At 40.5% G+C, this 19,310-nt stretch overlaps 1 protein-coding gene across 2 annotated transcripts in view; it reads right to left on the reverse strand.

The window, feature by feature from the left end:
- RABGAP1L (RAB GTPase activating protein 1-like) overlaps positions 1–19,310 on the reverse strand; it is a 240,393-nt gene that overhangs the window by 57,259 nt on the left and 163,824 nt on the right. For both annotated transcript variants that reach the window (XM_010580655.1, XM_010580656.1), the window contains exon 18: positions 8,564–8,692. In XM_010580655.1, coding sequence (XP_010578957.1) covers positions 8,564–8,692 — 129 coding nt within the window. The remainder of the gene's footprint in view (positions 1–8,563; positions 8,693–19,310) is intronic.

The following is a 19,310-nucleotide window of genomic DNA, read 5'->3' on the forward strand; positions in this document are numbered from 1 at the left end:
ATATTTAATGCCCAATTCCTCTGTAGGCACTTTCATCTGATTTTCAGGTGCCAGTTCATTCGCTGCACTATACCACAAAAGCAAGCAGAAAGAAGGAAGCTGAAGCTGAAAACAGGACAGGCATTAAAAAACATGACCCTCCTTACAAGGACAATTAGATCCTGCACTTCGGAGATAACGGCACAGACATAATAAGTGGAATTGATCATTGACTTAAAAATTGACATAAAAAATCGCATATAGGCATGGCAGGGTTTTCTATAAATCTAAACACAATTCTTTTCAATTTGGTTTGGCCTTTTCTTGAGAAGTTGATAAATGAGCAATTTTTTTCCTGTTCTTTATATTGGAAGATTAATTAGATACACCACTGGTGGAACCAAAGGAATAAAAGGCTTGTGCATTTTCAGGCCCTTTCTGCAGTTATCTGCTTCGCTTTTCTGTTGCATATGTGGTGTCTTACCACCTCTCGCAATAGTAAAAAAACCCCCAACTATCTAGATAAATATACATATATACATATAAACACAAAGAGAGAGAATGCACTAGAGAGAAGAGAGAGAGCAAGTGAGCTATTTTTACTTCTTTCCATTGAAACTCACATAAATCAATATGTAATTCCCTGTTAAACCATGCCTGCAAGAAATTACTTCCAGATAAAACAGCAACAGAGGTGTGAATAAAATAATTCACCCACATCAGTAAGGTGTGAGCTTCAAAACAGCGGTTTGAATTCAAAACATTTAAATAGCAACATTATTAAAGTAAATCTTTTTTAAAACTACACAAAGAACAATTCTGAAATGAGAAAAAGCTTGGCACAGCTCCTGCTACCTTAGCCTTTTCTTTTTGACTCTGTTAGTAGAGCTATTCTCTACGAGCCATACCAGGGGCCTGGTGCAAGCCACAACTGTGGGTGCACCCGGCTGGGATGAATAACTTTGTCAGTACAGTGACAGGTGACAAAAATGTGTGTGTTTGCTTTGCATTGAAAAAGGCCCAATTTTTTCTCAAGGCCATTTGTTCCTCTCACCCAAGGTGCTGAGAGCAGCAACCCTGTAAAAACTGCTGGGGAGCCTTTTTTCCTCCAAGGAGGGGAGAGATTTACATGGTTAGGAAGAAGCTTCTCTTAGAACTTCAATACACCAGGTCTTTCCTGCCACTGCTGCTGCTGAAAGATGAGACAAGGAGTCACTGTAATCCCTGAGCCATGTAAAAGAATGTATCATTACAGATGCTGCCCCATAAATAGAAAAATCTTCCCTGTGGGTTCCTTTGCTCAGTTCTTGTATAGCCCCTCACCCTCACTGGGCACGAGGGGTGCAAACCCACAGATAACTGCCCGGTATCTCTCCACCTATCTGTCTGCTATGCTCAACTTCATGGCATTTCCACATCTGCTGTGTAACATGTTTTGAATGTTAGCTCTGCTCCGTTTCCAAATATCACAGGAAGGTCCTGGAGAAATGGGCGCAACTCCCTGAGTTCACTTGACAACTGTCAAACCAGGACATTTTTGTATGGAGAAAATCTCCCAGTGAGATTTACTTTCTCCCATTCTACAACTCAACTGACTGAAGTTGAGTGTAAGAATAGAGGTGCTAGGCTTCCTATGTTAAAATCAAAGGACGTTACAATCTCTTTAGGACCTACACAGTTCTCTATGAGAGAAATTGCATTACAAGATGCAAAAGGCAATGGAGGCAGATTTAGCGAGTACGCAGAATGTGTTAGCTGTTTGAATAAAACAGCATCATTAAGCTTAACTTCCATTAATCTAGAATATGCTCTTTCTTCATTCATTCATGTATCAAATTGGGCTTCCAGAGACATAGAAAAGCCTCTGAAATCCCTTGTAAAGAGAGAAAAATTAGAAGAAAAAAAAGGCCCCTCCCCAAGCATGAGTACAAAAAACATTGGTAATCATTCTATGAAGTAGGAAATTAGGGTAATTCCTTACTCTACAGACATAATGTGATGGTCTGACAAATTATAGTCAATGTCTCAAACATTCATTAAAGAACTTTGGTGGAGAAAATGGCCTCTGTAAAAATGCTGGAGTTTTGTGAACAGGACGATGTGGCTGGAGGAGAGGGCCCCAGGGAGGGTGGGACCGCACTTCTCCAAAGCCACAATTCCTTATCTTAAGGGACCAGGAGAAGAAGCACAGCATATGTGCCTGGAGGATGGGACTGTGCTTCTATCTTAAGCGGTCATGCCAGCAGAAAAAGAGAGGCAACTCCGCAATGAACCCCCCCCCCCACTCCCCAAAGCTCACCGACCGATTCCAGAGAACTCCAGGAATAGGACTGAGCATGTCGAGACCATCGACTAGCACACTATAAAAGAAGGGAGAACGAGTTCTCAGTGCGCACCCTCTAGAACTGGATCTCTACGCTGGCTGGACCAACGCTGGACCCAGGACTGGTGAAACCCTTTTCTTCTCTCTTTCTCTCTCTCTCTCTCCCCCTCTTTTCCTTCTCTCTTTTCCACAGTCCCTACACCTCATCCTTTTAAACATAAACCATTGACCAAGTCTGAGACTAGGAGTGGATCCAGCCGCCCCTGGGCTCCTCTTTAAGAAGGAGTCCAGAAAGCAAGGGGGTCTGCTCTGAACCTCGTGACTCAACGGGAGTGCTCTCCTTCTGATACATTTCATGATCCTTTCTCCATTTCTTTTTCTACACCTTCCTTCTCTTCTCAAACAGCAGCTTAACGACATGTTGCAAGGTTCATATTGATAAGTTCACGCATACTTGGGCAAGGTAAGCTAGGTTGAATGAATGTTGATTGTCGTTTGAACTCCCCTGGTGTCGTTTCACCTTAATTCTGACAAAGGAAATCCACGAACCTGGGTTGCTCCAACTTTGGGATGCGACACATGATATGCAGCTTCCTCTGGTCAGGTAGAAAATTATCATCCCCAAACCCATTTTTACAACCATAATTATTACTGACTACTCTAGGAGAAACATGCCCCTCCCTCTGTAAAGGCCATTGCAAAATTAAAGTTATGGTCACTAAAGATTAGAAAACTAACAGGAAACAAAGGAGGACAAGCCCCTATTCATTATCTCTAGATTTTCATCTTTTCTTAAATTTCATTAACCCTTAAATTAGCATCTGACACCCTACTCGGAGAATTTATGTCTTTCTCCTCTGTTTGACTGTTCCTGAGCTGGGAAACGTGTGCAATATTGGGCTCTAACTGCCCTAAGAGTCTCAGCAGATACCTTCATAGATTCAGCCTCTTCCACCCGAATGTATCTTGAACTCTGCCAATGTTGGCTGTAGTCCATCATCTACGTATTAGCAGGACCCTAATTTTGCATATATGCATGTAACATGCATATGCCAAAACCAAAGGGAAGTTTCTTAGGCCATATTATTTCATAGTATGAATTAGTTCCAACACATTCCTAAATCATGGAATACGACCCAACAATTAACTGCTGGAAAATACTACTATTATTTTTAATTCCACTGACCTTGTGCACAGTGACTTCCTCATTGGTGAAAGATAAAAATTCAGACCTGATGAGTAATCACCATGGATAGTCCTTAACTGAACGAGACATTCTCTACCACATTTTACGTACAATTTTCAATTAATAGGAGCTTTTTTCTTTGTATTTGCAGGACTGTTCTCAAGGGATAGACTGATGCTAATTATTTTCAGTTTAAAAATAGGATAATAAAACTACTGCTACAAAATTCAAGGGTTAAGTCCAGAAATCACCAAGTATTTTTTCCAAATCCAAAAACACCAAGTATTTTTTCACTTGCCTTCTCTAGGACCATGTCAGCTAGAGCTCAAGGAAAAAAAAAAAAAAAAAGAAGCAAGTAGAGGTAGATCATTACATGCTAAAACTTCCATTTTGTTTTGTAGTAATGGGAGGGGAAAAAAAAAAAAAAAAGAAACACTGGAAAAGACCTAGCAAGAGTATGAAACCTGGCCGCACCATGATCCTGTTTTCACATTTTTATGCCTCTGTAATTAGCTCAGAAACATAAAGAAAATACTCCCTGGCACTTACTGTGTGATACTTACTCTAAAAACATCTGGTGTTTAGTCTACAAATGCTAATACAGAAGTGAGAAGCAGCTGAAAGACACACAGTGCCTCATTCATACAGCAGAAGAAAACATGTTTAAGGGTCTTGTTTGTTGGTGTGGGTTTTTTTAACAGAACAAGTTTTGCTGCATTCAACAAGACAGACAACTACTTTTCATATAACCTCTGCATTCCTTGGGACCTCTTTGAGTGATGATTATCAAGACTATAATTTCCTATTTTAGCATTTCCTGCAATTATTAGCTTCTGTTTGTAAATAAATGACATGATTATAATCATCTAATTATAGAATCATGGAATAATTGAGGTTGGAAGGTACCTCTGGTGAACATCTTGTCTAAATCACACTCTCAAAGCAGGGTTACCTACAACAGGTTTGTTCAGGGCCAGTTGCATTCTGAGTATCTCCACAGATGGAGATGCCACAGTGTCCTTGGGCAACTGTTCCTGTGTCTGATCACCCCTGAAGTTAATAAATCAATAGATAGCTTTAAAATATAAATTATTTCATTTTGTGCTCACTGCTTCTTGTCTGTCTACTGGACACCACTGAGAAAAGCCTGGCTCCCTATTCTTTAGTCCCTCCCACCAGGTATTTATCTATATTGATGACACCCCCCGAGCCTTCTCTGCTCCAGACTGAACAGCCCCAGCTCTCTCAGTCTTTCCTCACAGGAGAGATGCTCCAGTCCCTTCATCATCTTTATGGCCCTTCATTGGGCTCTCACCTTTGTAGCTATGTCTCTCTCCTGGGGAGACCAGGCCCGGACATGGTCCCCTGGATGTGTCTCACCACTGCTGAGCAGAGGAGAAGGATCCCTTCCTTGACCTGCTGGCAACACTCCTCCCAATGCAGCCCAGGATACCACCGGCCTCCTCTGCAGCAAGAGCTCACCGCTGGCTCATGTTCAACCTGGTGCCTATCAGGACCCCCAGGTCCTTTTCTGTCAAGCTATTTTCCAGCCAGCTGGCCCCCAGCAGGTACTGGTGTATGCAGTTCTTCCTCCCAAGTGCAGGACCTTGCACTTCCCTTTGTTGAACTTCATGAGATTCCTGCTGGCTCGTTGCTCTAGCCTTGTCAAGGTCCCTCTGGATGGCAGCAAACCCATCAGGTCCATCAGCCACTCCTCCCACCTTTGTGTCATCTGCAAATTTGCTGAGGGTGCCCTCTGCTCTGTCACTCAGGTCATGAAGAGGCTAAGTAGTATTGGTCACAGTATCAATCTCTGAGGTAAAACACTAATGACTAGCCTCCGGCTGGACATCCTGCTGCTGATCACAACCATTTGAACCAAGCAATTCAGCCAGATTCCCTCCACCTCACTGTCCACTTATTTAGCCCATATTCATCAGTTTGTCTATAAAGATGTTATGGGAGAGTGTCTACACTTGCTATACTTGAGATAAACAACATTCTCAGCTCTCCCCTCATTCACCAAGACAGTCATCTCATCATAGCAGGCTATTCGGTTGGTTAAGCATGATTCACCCTTCATAAAACCATGTTGATGACTCCTGATCACCTTCTTCATTATGAGGGGATTTTCTCTTCAGCCTATCAAATATTTCATGTGCCATCTCCAGTCAGAGGTTACGTTCCTGTGATTCAGATTTGGCTCTCTAAGGACATTCTAGTCGGCGAAAGTGAGAAAAGTTGATCCAAATAAATAAAAACTGTGAGTGTGAAGTCACTTCAGCCCTTGTATGTTTTAACTTAATGTGGGACATCGAGTTAACGCAGTCAAGGCATCGCATAATCACTCAGTAGGGATGCGTAACAGAAATACTAAGATCAGTCTGAAAGAAGGATGAATGGAAGCCTTCGCATGCAAAAGCACCAGAAGAAACGATACAGAGAATGGGTTACGAGAACGGCATGTATTCATAAGCAAGGACACGAGTGACAGCAGTCAAACTGACAAACGATGAGAAATGTCTTGCTACATCTAGACCAGAAAGCCAGCACTCTGGTGAGGCCATACTAGAGATGACGAGCCAGTCGGAGACCCGCAGCAGAGCTACAGTACATCACCTCTGCCAAGAGGAAACGAGGCTGGAAGCCACAAACCCACCCGCAATGAGGAAAGAGAGACAAAGGATGGCAATGACAGGCTGAGGCCAGTAAGCTTCTGAGGGAAAAGACCACAGCATGAGAACTGTTTGACTCCTGAAGAGCACACAAAAATTTGTCTAAAAGTCAGTTTATTGTCATCAGTTAAGAGGAACCCAAGAGACATAGTGAGGACTTTATAACCACTGTCCCTCACCCTCATCACACACAAGTGATCCTGGCCAGACAGAAGCCTTGGTGTTGGTGAGCATGTGGCTATCAGTATGAGTGGCATCTATGACAGAAGGAGTGCAAGTGAGTGAAAAGAGATTCATTTAAAGTAAATATCATCCTCCCCACCAATGAGGTCTTACAACTGAGTTTCCTCACATTAAGTTCCTGAAGTCTTTCACATTTTCGCTGTTTTAAATACATCACCTATGCTCAAAGTCTTCCCTATTTAGATTAACTTTCCTGACTACGCCATTAATCCTGAAAACAACCTTAACTAAAAGCCTCTGAGTTTCAGAACACTCCTCTCCATGAGCTTAGTTGTTCCTAGCTTAACTATCAGAAGACTGTTCAAGGGACAGTTTAGAACCCCTCCTATGTCTTCTATCTGAACAAGGAATGAGTTGCATGCCCAGTGAGGAAGCAGAACCCAACTCCCAACTATACTCATTACAAGGGTGGGGTGTTACTGACACAGCAGAAGGTAACCGGAATCTTCTACTTTTTCCCATCCCTGATAACGCCCGGTCTTGGCCCTGAATTCTCCCTCCATTCCAATAATTCTTGCTAGTCCTCTTGTACTCCTGTCACGGAGGAGAGCGCCTTGACTCCATGTCTGCTGTACTCATCTGTGTTTTTCTCTTACACGCCAGAATCCAGAATGTGCGAAATCCTGCGTATGCAGTGGATTCACTGTCAGATCCTTCAGCTGCCTTCTCATTCACATTGATGAACAGTTCAGAATTTTATTCTCTCCTTTTAAAAGGCCCCATGTGCTGAACCCATATGAGGCACTATGCACTGAACATCTGCCTCAAATGCATTTCAAAATACTTTCCCAACAAAACACACCATATACATATGTACCCAATAAAATTTGAAAACTTAATGAAAAATAACATCATGTAGCACACAGTATATTGCACAAGAAAATGAGAAAGGTAGGCCCCAAAAAACTGACAAATATCTCTTCCAAAAAGTACCATGAGGACTTCTATGTTAACCTCCCATCAGAAAAATACACAGTGAGTAAACAACATAAAGATGATTTTCCTGTACTTGATGAGTCCTTAAATTACTCATTTTCAAGAACTGAGCAAAGGACTAAATACTAAACATCAAACTGTAGTCTTTTACTCCAAAATACTCTCTTTCAGCAGCAGAGTTGAAATCCAACTCCAATTTTAATAAAACCTCTGCACAGATTTTCTTTTTTCTGGCTGGAATAAACATTAGTATGGCAAGCCCCATTCTTTCACCAGATCAGTATTTTAACCAGTATGGAAAAAGCCCTTGCTTAATAAACTATGAAATTAAGCACCACAAAAGGAAATTAATAAATATACTGAAAGAGATTTAAAAAGGCAGGGTGTTAGAGGGGCATTCTTTCTGATGGGATGTTCTCAGCCCATTATCAGGCCACACGAAACACATGTTTCCCATCAGTGCTCACGTTACCAAGAAATAACAAAAGCACTTTTTTCCAAGATCAAGTGTTAAGCCCATCCATAGCTATACATATTCCAACAAAAAATCCCAGAAAAAATAGCAGACCTTTCAAATGACAGCTTTATGAACCTCTGTGGCCATTTTTAACAGAAGATTTCCATCCTCAAAAATTTACAGTCAGGCTCCTCTAATTTGCCATCATTCATTACAAGGCCAATACTTGTGCTCCAGACATTCAAGAAGCCTGCCTTTTGACAGCACAGTCTTGGTTACGGTAGAATATAAAAAGATATTCTGTCTTGGTAAGCTTGATATACAAACAAAACTAAGTTTCTACCCCAATGCGATTGTATTATACAGCAGTACTCAGCAAATAAATATCTTCTGGTCAAAACAAATAATATCTGACCTTTGGTTGCACGATTATCATACAGTTGATTAATTGGTTTAGTGTAATCACTGTTTATAAATCAATTAATGAATTAGTGAGTTCTGATAATTCAGTTTGTGTGATCATGCATCAGTTTTCTAGTTTAATTATTAGCTTGTACTGAAGCAAAGAGGGAAAAGCTCAGAGTTTTACTTTCTTTAAATATAAAAAGTGTGGGTGCATGTGTGTGTATAAATACACAAACATATATAAAAAGTAATAAACTAATGATTTCATTACTTTACTTTCACACACTACTACCATTCTTAATATTGCACCTGACTGTACAAACCCTGGGTGAATGAGAAGAAAAGAAGACCATCCTTACCTTAATGTTGCAAGCTTGTTCCATCAGTCTTCTGGCGTTCTCTTCAGCTCTGTACCTCTTGGGCAACTGAACCCTGAAGAATTTTAAAGCTCCTTCAAAATCAGCTTGTAGAAGGTCCTCTTTTGAGGTCTGCAATTAGACATAGGGAACTACCGTAAACACTGAGAACATGCAGTCATGCTCTTTTACTGGATTTGTCATTTACTGAACGTATTCCAAACCACCAATATTCACATTAGCTCAAAAACATCCTCCTTGAAATCAGCTCTCTAACTCATATCTCATAAAACAAAACAGAAGGTACAGCATATCCAAGGAATCCTAGGCAGAGCAGCACGATCAGAGGACTGTAACACATTAATGTACTTTATCCTTCTATACCTGCAGGGTAAGAAAAGGATTCTGGCTCAGCCTGTCAAGATGTCACTCAGTGAGGAGAAAAACAAAACCCAAGCAAACAACAAAAACCTAGGAGAATTTAAAATATTTCCTAGACAGCTTGTGCATTAGACCACTGCTGATTCTCATAATGCTGCCCTAAAAAGACAATGTATATATAGATATATATGGTTGCAGACATGAATAGCAGAAGCAGAAATGCATATGACTCATAAGAGGCATCAGCAAGTCAATGTGCAGAAGTCTGTGACACAATTTCTCAAGGAACTCTGTGCCAGAAAATGTTCTACATGCTTATTTCTCCATCTCTGATAATACTGTACCTCTCAGTGTGGTATCAAGCTTAACAGGTCCGAAAATGTTAAACATTCAACATCAATCCAGTTCTGCTACTGATGGAGTAATATGATTCACAGGGACAAATGTATTCATCTTCAGATTTACCAAGAACAACATCAAGAGATTTAGCAGATACGAAATACCAGGCCTTGGGATAGCTCCTTTAAAAAGTTCACAGGAACTGTGTGTCCAGACAAGAGATTTAGGATGTCATCTCAAAAACATGAATTTCAAGATCTTTAACCCAGAAAGAATGAGTGAAAATGCATCAACATATAGACTAGTATCATGGAGACCGGCGCTGTGTATCACGGTATTACTACAAATACCTCAGAGGCAGCACAGGTACCTTTGGTTAGGGTTAATTGCTGAATTAATTGCTCAAGTACCACTGCCAACATTTTCATGTGTGTATCCTCCGCCTTCCAATGAGTAACGCCCTTTGTAATTTTTTGCCTTGTTATACGCAGTAGGTATATTACATACACATAGTTTCAAAGTTCGATTCTTAACTATATTCTCATCCACTCAAAATTCTTTGCTGTCTCCAATTTCAGACGTGTTTCCAGAAAACACACTTCAGCCAAACACAAGAGATTTGGCCCTGCACAGGGAGAATGGGGAGAAACTGTGCAGCCTTTGACATGCAAGAGGTGAGGCTCAATGATACTATTATTTCTCTTGGGTGTTAAATTTGTTTTAAATAAATAATTATCACTACAATGCAGAGAAAATTTTAATCTTATTTATGAATCCTCCCTATGCACCCTACAAACCAGCATCGCTAGTTCATTTACATGAAAATAATGTCTACTATGTAGTAGCCCTTTTTAAAAGCAAACTGAACTTCAGTATGGTGCTGCAGATATGTAACAGTAATACTCAAACCTAGCTCGACATATTCCACATTTTTGCTGAAAATGCTAGAGCTGACTACCCAGAGGGTCTATCAAAAATAGCAATTTACCCAAACTTTATTTGGTGGGGGGAAGGGAGAAGGGTTTTTGAAGGGATTTGAAATTAGGTACCAAACTTGGAACAACAACAGAAATTAAGGGGGTATTTTCATGGTTATCCAGTATCTCTGATAGCAGAGAGCATAAGCGGACATCAGAGGTGTGCCACCGCAACACTGATAATCATCACTGCTCTGTGCCCAATCTTTCACTTTGGGAATGGGCATAGCACTATCTCCTTTGATGTCCTCAATCAAGAGCCTACAAGGACAAAATCTACGCTGTACATGTTTACCTATCACCCTATGTACTTTCAGAGATTATTATACTGTATACCCTAATGAGAACTCCGTAGTAGTTTTTGCTACATTAAAGGCAAGGAAAGAGCGAGAAAACTCCAAATGCAAGTGGAGTAGCTTCAGTGGATCCATTTCCCCAGGACTGCAGCATTTTTAAAGCAGACAACTTTCTGTCATCAAAATCCTCAGAGTTCTCCCAAGATCTATTTGATCCTCCCTTCACTCGCAGCCAAGGAAGCTGCTGGGTCATCACTGCAGGGACACAAGAAAAGCTGCCTTCAGGATGCCGATGAGAAATGTTCAGCTTCACAAACTATCACATCTGATTCTGTCCACAAAAATTTGGCAGAAGGACTATTTGGCTGAGACTCAATCAGACAAGCTCGATGTAGTGTTGACAGAAAGCTGGTGCAAGTTGGGTATCTGATGAATCAGACCCACTCATGAATGCGGCTATGGCCAACGCATCCGTTTCCTCTTCCTAACGCCGTATTTCTCCTGGATGAGTTTTACTGAGGTTAGATATGCTTTTGCCCCACTTGAGACTAGATCACCATTTCATATCCATGATGGGCTACATGTAAGATGATCTGCAAGTTGTAGAGCGTGGTGGGAGCAGCCTGTCATGCAGGCAGCACGCAGCATCACTGCCAAAACCCGTGCTGGCAACCAAGCTGCTTCTGGGCAAAGTTCAGCTGGGTAATGTTGATCGAAAAGCAGTAAATGGTTTGCTAACCAGCTTACTTGAAAGTGATTTCTTCCCTTCCCTCTCAGTGATGTTGACAGCTGTGATCACTATACAATTCAAATAGACTTCCCTATTACGTTGCAAGCGTGCCTTCTCGGGAGAGAAGCTCTCCTGCATTTCCAGTCCCCTCCTCTTCCTCACGCTGTGGCAGCCTCTCCCATCCTCCTCCGAAACCTGGCCCCAAACACAACTCTGACCCGAGGTGTAAAGGGACACCAGCCAACCTGTAAAACTGATTTTGCTGCTGTTGGTGGTTTTACACAGAAGGTGCTCTGATACTGCAATGCTGAACGACGGGTAGTCTCCAAGACAGGCTGGCTGGTACGTGCTTCCAACAGAGTGGGAGGGTGTTTTCAATTAAGACTTCTGGACAGTTGCTCCCAACACAAAACAAACACCAAACACACTTTTTGCCAAAGTTTTAGCATTCATTAGGAGCTGAGCTATCCTAATTTTAAGCATGTATTCTTCCTAGGGGTCCTGACTAGACATTTTTATTTCAATTTTGTATTTAATTTCTTTTTCTTAAATTATCATAATACGTTGAGAGCTTTGAATTTACTTTTTTTTAGAAATCAGAGGAGGAAAAAACCTAAAAAAAACCCCAAACCCAAACCAACAATTAAATTACCCTGCCAAACTTTAGAAAAGTACATGCACCTACTCTTTACGTCCATAGCACTTCATTTAAAAATAAATACCAAAAAAGCCAGAGGCAAATACGTCAGAAAAACAGCAATTACATGTAAAACATTTAAAGTCAGATTTAAATCTCCTAGGCTTCTGCTTGAATCACTGTTACAATAGTATTTTAACAGCCTGAAAACAAATTACTCATATAAAATTGTAACTATTGACAATTTTGAGTTCTCAACCCTGAAAAACCTTTAGCCAATGAAAATCCCATAAGAATAATGGTGACTCATGCAAATAAGAACTTCTGTGACACAGTTCACTGAACTAAGATTAAAGTTATGAAAAATTATAAGCCATCACATTGTATAGTTTGATATGAGTGGTAAAGCCTATACTGTTCAGCTCTTTTTACTTTGCTGAATATTTTAATTTCATTAAAGTAATCTGTTGATCAAAAAGTTACATTTCACTATTAAAATCACAAGAAACCAAAGTAACATTTTGAGAGCAACATTAACTGGGTTGTGTACTTTGCATATTTTCTGCAAACTAACCTCTTCAGGTACTGTTTAAGACCAGGAAGCAACATAAAACCAGTGTGTGTGTGTGTGTGTGTGTGTGTGTGTATGCAGTACAAAAAAAAATTAAAAAATAGCAGTGGTGGCATCCTAAGATTCACATCTCTTGACATTTTGTGATTTTAATCAATAAATCATAAAGACATTTCAGGAACCTTTTGGCAGCTCTTTGACAGGCAGAGATTTGTAAATTTGTTGGTCTGCGTCACTCAGCTTGTTGAACTCATCAACAACTTATTTCACTAAACCATCTGTAAGTTTAATGAACCAATAATTAGAAGTTTGGCAGGTGCATTGCATTTTTGTGCACTCAGGGACTTCAGGGCATTTTTTTATTATTCTAGATGTGATTTTTCACATAATCATATTTTTGGTTAAAATATATTTTTAAAACCAGGCAAAAGAGGAAACTCACTGAGAACTATGACCAAAAGTCTCAGCTTGCCTTTTAGGGTTTGACTAAATATGCCCTTGAATGTCCTTCCCACATTGCTTAAGTATGTCAATATATTCATAAAATTATCTTATATGGATTAGTTGAAACTAAGGGAAAGCCCCTTCCCAGAAGTACTAGCAACACTTTCAACTGTAAAGGTAAAGTTCTGGAAAACCACAAATGTTCAAAAACATGAATGGAATTCGAGAGACTTAAATGATGTTAATTTTGATTATTTATTTTAAAGTAAATAGCATTACTACTACCTTCCCCAAAATATTTAGGAAAATGTGATTAAGACGAAGGACAAAGCCTTGACTTTTTTCTTTAAATTAATTTCTCTGACTTCAATTATTAATTCTGCAGTCTCATTTATTCCTGACTATATCAACTACAACTCCTATTCCCATCTGGGAACTAATACTGCAGAAGAAATTTCAGATCAACCACACCACACTTCCTTAATTTAATTCTTCCTCCTTCATACAAACAGATAAAATTACTAATTTCCATAGAATTCTATGTATACAGTATGTATATTTTGAATTTCTATAGAATGTCAGTGAACACAAACTGCCTTTTTTACACTTTAACAACATGTGTCAGGAACAAGACAAAGTTAAAGGCTGAAAAGAATCTGGCCATAGCCTACTCCACTCCACTATTTAATTTGCTACTGGTAAATTCAAACTGCTTGCATGTATCCTTACACTGATTTTTCAGAACATAGTATTTAATCTATAGCACACAGATGTGGTTTTAAGTTCTTTTTAAGAAGATATGCAGTGCAAAATCAACGTATGCGAGCTATTTTTTCTAACCTGATAGTTCCTCTTCCACTGGTAGCAACAAGACTGCAGTGCTGCATGGTGCACAACAGTGCACTGTGTTGCCCTTAAACACGAGCCACAGACCTGACCTGATCAGTTCAACGACTCCAAGAGGATGAAGTTGGCCTTCTGTGCTGCCAAGGAGTGTGAGGGTGGATAAACTTGGGATCCAGGCCTGGGAAAGTTCGATAGGTAAAGCTGTGCTGCTACAGTTACACTGACACACACTTATAGCACAATACATCAAAAGACTCCTTTTACTGGCATCACTTATGTCCATTTCTTTACTGTGAAAGCTATACTGTCACAAAAATTTTTTGCTAAATAAAATCTGTGCGCTCTGTAAAACACAGTTTGGTACAAAAGCACTATGGAAAAAAAATAGCTTCGGTTTTGTGCGCAGTGAGTTGGCATCCATAAATATGGCAATAATCTTGTGTACACCCAGTAGCATCCCTCTGCTGAAAATTTCACCACTGCATTTATATGTAGCTTCGGATTTACAAAGGTAGTGTTCATCCTGCAACGTAAAATACTGATGAATGTGGGTAAGTGCAAACACAAAACCTACTAGCTTCATCCACCCAGAGCCATCCCAAAGGGGATAAACCCACGCAGAATTAGTGCTGTTTCACTTGCCCATCATCGCAGTTAGCTGATGCAGTGAGTAGGTGATCTGAATTTTTCTAAGGCTTGCATAAAGGTTACAGATTATATTTCTCACGTAACACTACAATGGCACATATTCTGCCAGTCCTAGGGATTTATTCCCAAAACCACAGCAGGAGAAGCTTATGCATGTAAAAAAGAACCTAGTTCTTAGTTTTATGAAACACTGAGGTTTTGAAGTATCTTCAGTTCTGATTAAAGTACAAATTCTTGGTCCTCAGAGATTTCTCATTTTTAAAAAATTATCAGAAACATAGTCTCTCCTCCTTTATGGAAGGACTATATGTCAAAAGCGATAGATGTCAGAAGAGGTATATTTAGCTAATAAAACCCGACAGGAAAATCACATTGACTCCACAAGTCAAGACTCTCTAATAACACAAGCATTATTTGTATTGTTTTGCCTCCCCCCCCCCTTTTTTTTTTCTTCTTTAATAAACAATATTATGTCATTCAGCAGAGCTAAGCTGCCTGGGTGATGAAGTATGCTAAATTTCCTGGTATTCTCCATCTGGAGGGCCAGAATACAAAGCCTGATTAAGTCAAGTGAAAAAGAGCTTAGTGGTTTTGTCTCTGCTTTCCTTAGAGCTCATCACAAAACAATTCAGAATGATTTGGCAGTCCTTGCCCAAGAGACCATCAGCACTAAAGCAGCTGGATGGGATGGAGGAGTGTTTAGGTACGCTTGAAGGTAAAATGGAATAATGCTTATACATACAACAGATTCAACCATGCGCTATTAGTCCCTATGACAGGCACTATAACCCATTCTACAAGTGACTGTAGGTATCCAAGTTCATCTGCACTTTGCTAGCAATCAGAGACTTTGTGGGGTTTTTTATTTCTATCTAACATCTCACAGCACAGGGACACACTGGTTCAACCACCCACCCCTTTTTTTTTTTTTTTTTTCCAACACTGAACATCTTATAATACACAGAGCACATTCATTTATGTGAGTGTACTGCAGAACACGGAGATAGGTTTCAGCAGCACGACAAAAACACTTGACGGGTCACTGTATATAACTACAGTACAGGACTGCACAGGGTATGGAAATAAAAGAAAGGCACCATCCCACTAGAAAATGGGACGGGATCAGTAAAGAACTCTCTTCACATGCATCACATAAAAATGACATTCTGTTGTACAATGCCATCGACCAAGTTTACCTCTGACCTGCAGCCAGGTTTAGTTACAATATCTGAGAGCAGACTCAGCTAGGACTAGATACTGACTTCTGGATTCGCCACTATTTTGTGGTTTTGAGGCTGCTTCGTACAGTAGTAGAAATGATAAAAGCGTACTTCTCTATACTCTGACATGCCACACCAATTTCAGGCCATTTCTCATACAGCATCATTTGCTACGATGGATAAAAACACCTTTGACAATTTATTTCCCAGATAATTCTACACATGTATTTTAAACTTTTTTACATACTGTCAACTGCCTTTTCAAAATCAAACACAGAAACAGCAGAAAACCAAAATATATCCACATAGCTTGATTTTTTATGAATGTTTAAAACTAACCTTTGATGTCACAAGTATAAAATTTGAAATGCTGAGCACTAATGCAATTTCCACCAGTATCTAGAAGTAGAGAGGGCATGCTGCTTATTTGGAATCATTACAGGACTGAGAACAAAAGCATTCATGGCTTTAGGAAAGATTTTTTTTTAAATGCAGTCCGGGTTGTGAACCTTCAGAGCTAGTTAAGGAGTGGCACCGATCCCCATTAGCAGGACTAGCGTCCAGCGCTCCCAAGCTAACATGAAAAAGAAAGGCTCAGAGCTTAGGAGATGGATTATGAGAAACCGAGAGCGAAAAATAAGCGACCTCTCACGCCTCCCTTCAGTGTCAAGACTCCTGGGGGGGAAGCAGGTTTGGGAGGAAAGATGGCAAATTCGCAATGAATTAATCTGAAGAAAACATGATCTCACCGCAAGCAGTCGAGGCACAAATAGGCGATGCCCCATTCCCAGAAGTTCCAGCACCCGACATGCATACTCATTCACCAGCTTGCTTCTCTCGTCATGCATGTCCTGGGACTTTTTGACAGGTGGTGTGAGCTTGGCAGCTGGGGTTTTGCAAGGTACCCCTTCTTCCATGAGCAGTAAGTAGTAAGTATCCAGAGTGAGAAGAACAGGCTTTGAACCGCAATTTCAAAAAGTGCAAGATTAGGAGAGCCAGCCTCAGATCTTTGAAATGGGCTCGGATGGCTGCCTACAGCAACGCCCGTCGGTCTCTCAGAAAGAGAAAAGCATCTTTGCTAAGAATCAAGGAAAAATATGATCCACTGTGCTGGCTCAGCCAGCGTCCAAAGTAGATTTGTAAAACAAACCAGAGAAAACATGGATCTAAAAATGTACCTAAAAAGCAGGAAAATGGCAGAAAATGAGTGCAGGAAAGCTCAGATGGAAGAAAAGCACCGGAGAGCTTTCAGGGCTCAGTCTCTGTGGATGTGTGTGGAAGCAGACAGCAGCAGCAATAAGAGCAATAAAGCCAGGGCAGTTCTGAAGCTGCAAAGAGAAAAGGATGAGCTCATTGCAATCTCTGATTCGTGACAAGCGTGGCGGCTGCCGCTGCTGCCTCTCGCTGTGAATCAGTAATGAAGGGGTAGGCAAGGAGGGGGCTGGGAGGAAGAGGAGGAGGAGGAGGGGGTGAATGAGCATGCAGAGAGCCTCTCGGGGGAGAATGCCGTAATAAGAAGCCAATAGTGAGCGGCTGGACAGCTGAGCTCCCCCTCCCCGTCTGCCTTAAATCAATTCAGCTGTGAGGGGTTTTTGCTGTTGAATCCCAAGCTTACAGTACATGAACTGCATCTTCTAACATTCGATGGTTAGGAAGAAACAGGCCTGCCAGCCGATATAATGACTTTTATTCAATCTGCTTCTGCATAATGCCAATACGGACTCGGTGCAACCCAGAGACGAGCAGGTAGGGCAGGAGACCCTCATCCCTCCCGAATGATGAATGGGAGAGGGGCAAGGACATCGTGATGGGCTGCTGGTGAGGAGAGAGCAGCAGGCAGCTTCTGAGAAGCCATAGCCCATCTTTGCACAGCTTGTGCAGGACTGAATGAAATAATTTAAATAATGATCATTTCCAGCACTGTGTTCTCAGGAGGCATTTCTAAATCTGGAGACAACAGGCAGAGAGGGAATGATGTCAGCACACACATTTGAATTGATTCTAGAAATTAACTGCCCATTTTGTAAGGAAAATGCTATGATGTCACACCTTAAATTGCCTCGCATCACTCCTGTGGAGGGAACAGGCTAGGTGCCTCTGCCATCTGGGTAAAGACAGCCTAGCAGGTATTACTTCATTTCGTAGGTCTGTGTTTTAGAAAGTATGTTTTTATGCTGCTTCATTATTGGATCACCTAATTACAAAATGGGCTATGTAACGGAACAATACACATTTCTGATGGGAGCAGACAGTAATATTCCATATGTATCTAACATACAGAAAGGTGGCAATTTAAAATATTGTGGTTTACATCCGCAGACCTCCTCACATTAATGGCAAACACTTCTGCAAATGTATATTTAAGCTCTAAAAATAATTTGTCTAACATGTCGAGAAAAACATATTTAGTTAAAATACTAATGCAAAGTAAAAAAACATAGTATGGGGTTGTTGAATTGAAATAATAAACATGTTCATGAGTAGTTAAAATATGAAAATCATTTTAAGCTACCATGAACAAGCCTAGATAAATACTGCAAAAAGCAGAGAAAATTAGAAAAAGAAATTAATTGCATTCAGTCTGATATACCACCCATAGTGGATTCCTTTCAAATACAAATAAACTTTCTTGGATGAGATTTTTTTTTTAAAACGGGACATTATTACCAAAAGCAGCCCCATCCACACAGGTCACCTTGGCTCACGGTGACACACGAAGCAGGTGAGAAAACAGTTAAAGCAGAACGAGCAGAAGTCATAGGTCAAAGATGACAGATGACAACAATGAGGCCTCAACGATTTATCCTCTGGCGATATGGGATTTAAGTCAACTAAAGCACCTGCAAATTTTGTGCAGTATCGCGTAAGCTATTTAATACAGGCGGTCTTCTGAAAGCTGATTTAAGTATCTCAGGTTGTGAAACACTATTTTGCAGAAGAAAATCTTCTGTATGGACTAGCCCACAGAGCAGGGTTCTGAAGAGGTGCAGGCTACAGCATTTCTGCCTAGGCTGAGATTGGGGGTATTTACTGAGGTCCTTTTCGAGAGAAGCCATGACTCTTTCTCTTAAGAAAAAAGAAACCACAACCAACACATATTTAATTCCAGTTTAAGATTATAGTAAAGAATGTAATGGGAACTCTCCTATATTCTCCAAACTCCCCACGCATGCAGTTCCAGAGATTCTGGTTTATTATCTAGTTTGTTATTATGTGTAGAGGTAAACACCACAATGCCAATCAGTCTTCCATCACAGGTTAAATTTTCTGCTTACCAGACTGTATGTTTGTAGGGTGAAAGGGTTTAAAGGAAAGGAAGTAGCTTTTCATATTGTTTTCTTAATTTTTAAAGTGTTTCCACCTAATTTAAACACACGCTGGTAAACGTGATATTCTACAAATGTTAGGTTCTATCTTCCACATGCGAATGAAAACATTGCTCAAAACATTAAAAAGGAAGAAATAAGAGCATTACACTGCATGTATTGGGAAGCAAGTTACAGAACTGACTAGAAGCACAGAGGTGAATGGGCAGTCACTGGTGACTTGTGGGCAAAACAGGCAAGAGGACAGATAATTCAAAGCACTGTCCGTGTAAAAAGCCTTAAATTCTTCCTTGCATAAATCAGACTATAATAAGCTAATAGCTGACTCTCATCCC

The sequence above is a fragment of the Haliaeetus leucocephalus genome, unplaced genomic scaffold, assembly GCF_000737465.1.
Source record: "Haliaeetus leucocephalus isolate CR32 unplaced genomic scaffold, Haliaeetus_leucocephalus-4.0 Scaffold730, whole genome shotgun sequence".
NCBI classification, from domain to species: Eukaryota; Metazoa; Chordata; class Aves; order Accipitriformes; family Accipitridae; genus Haliaeetus; species Haliaeetus leucocephalus.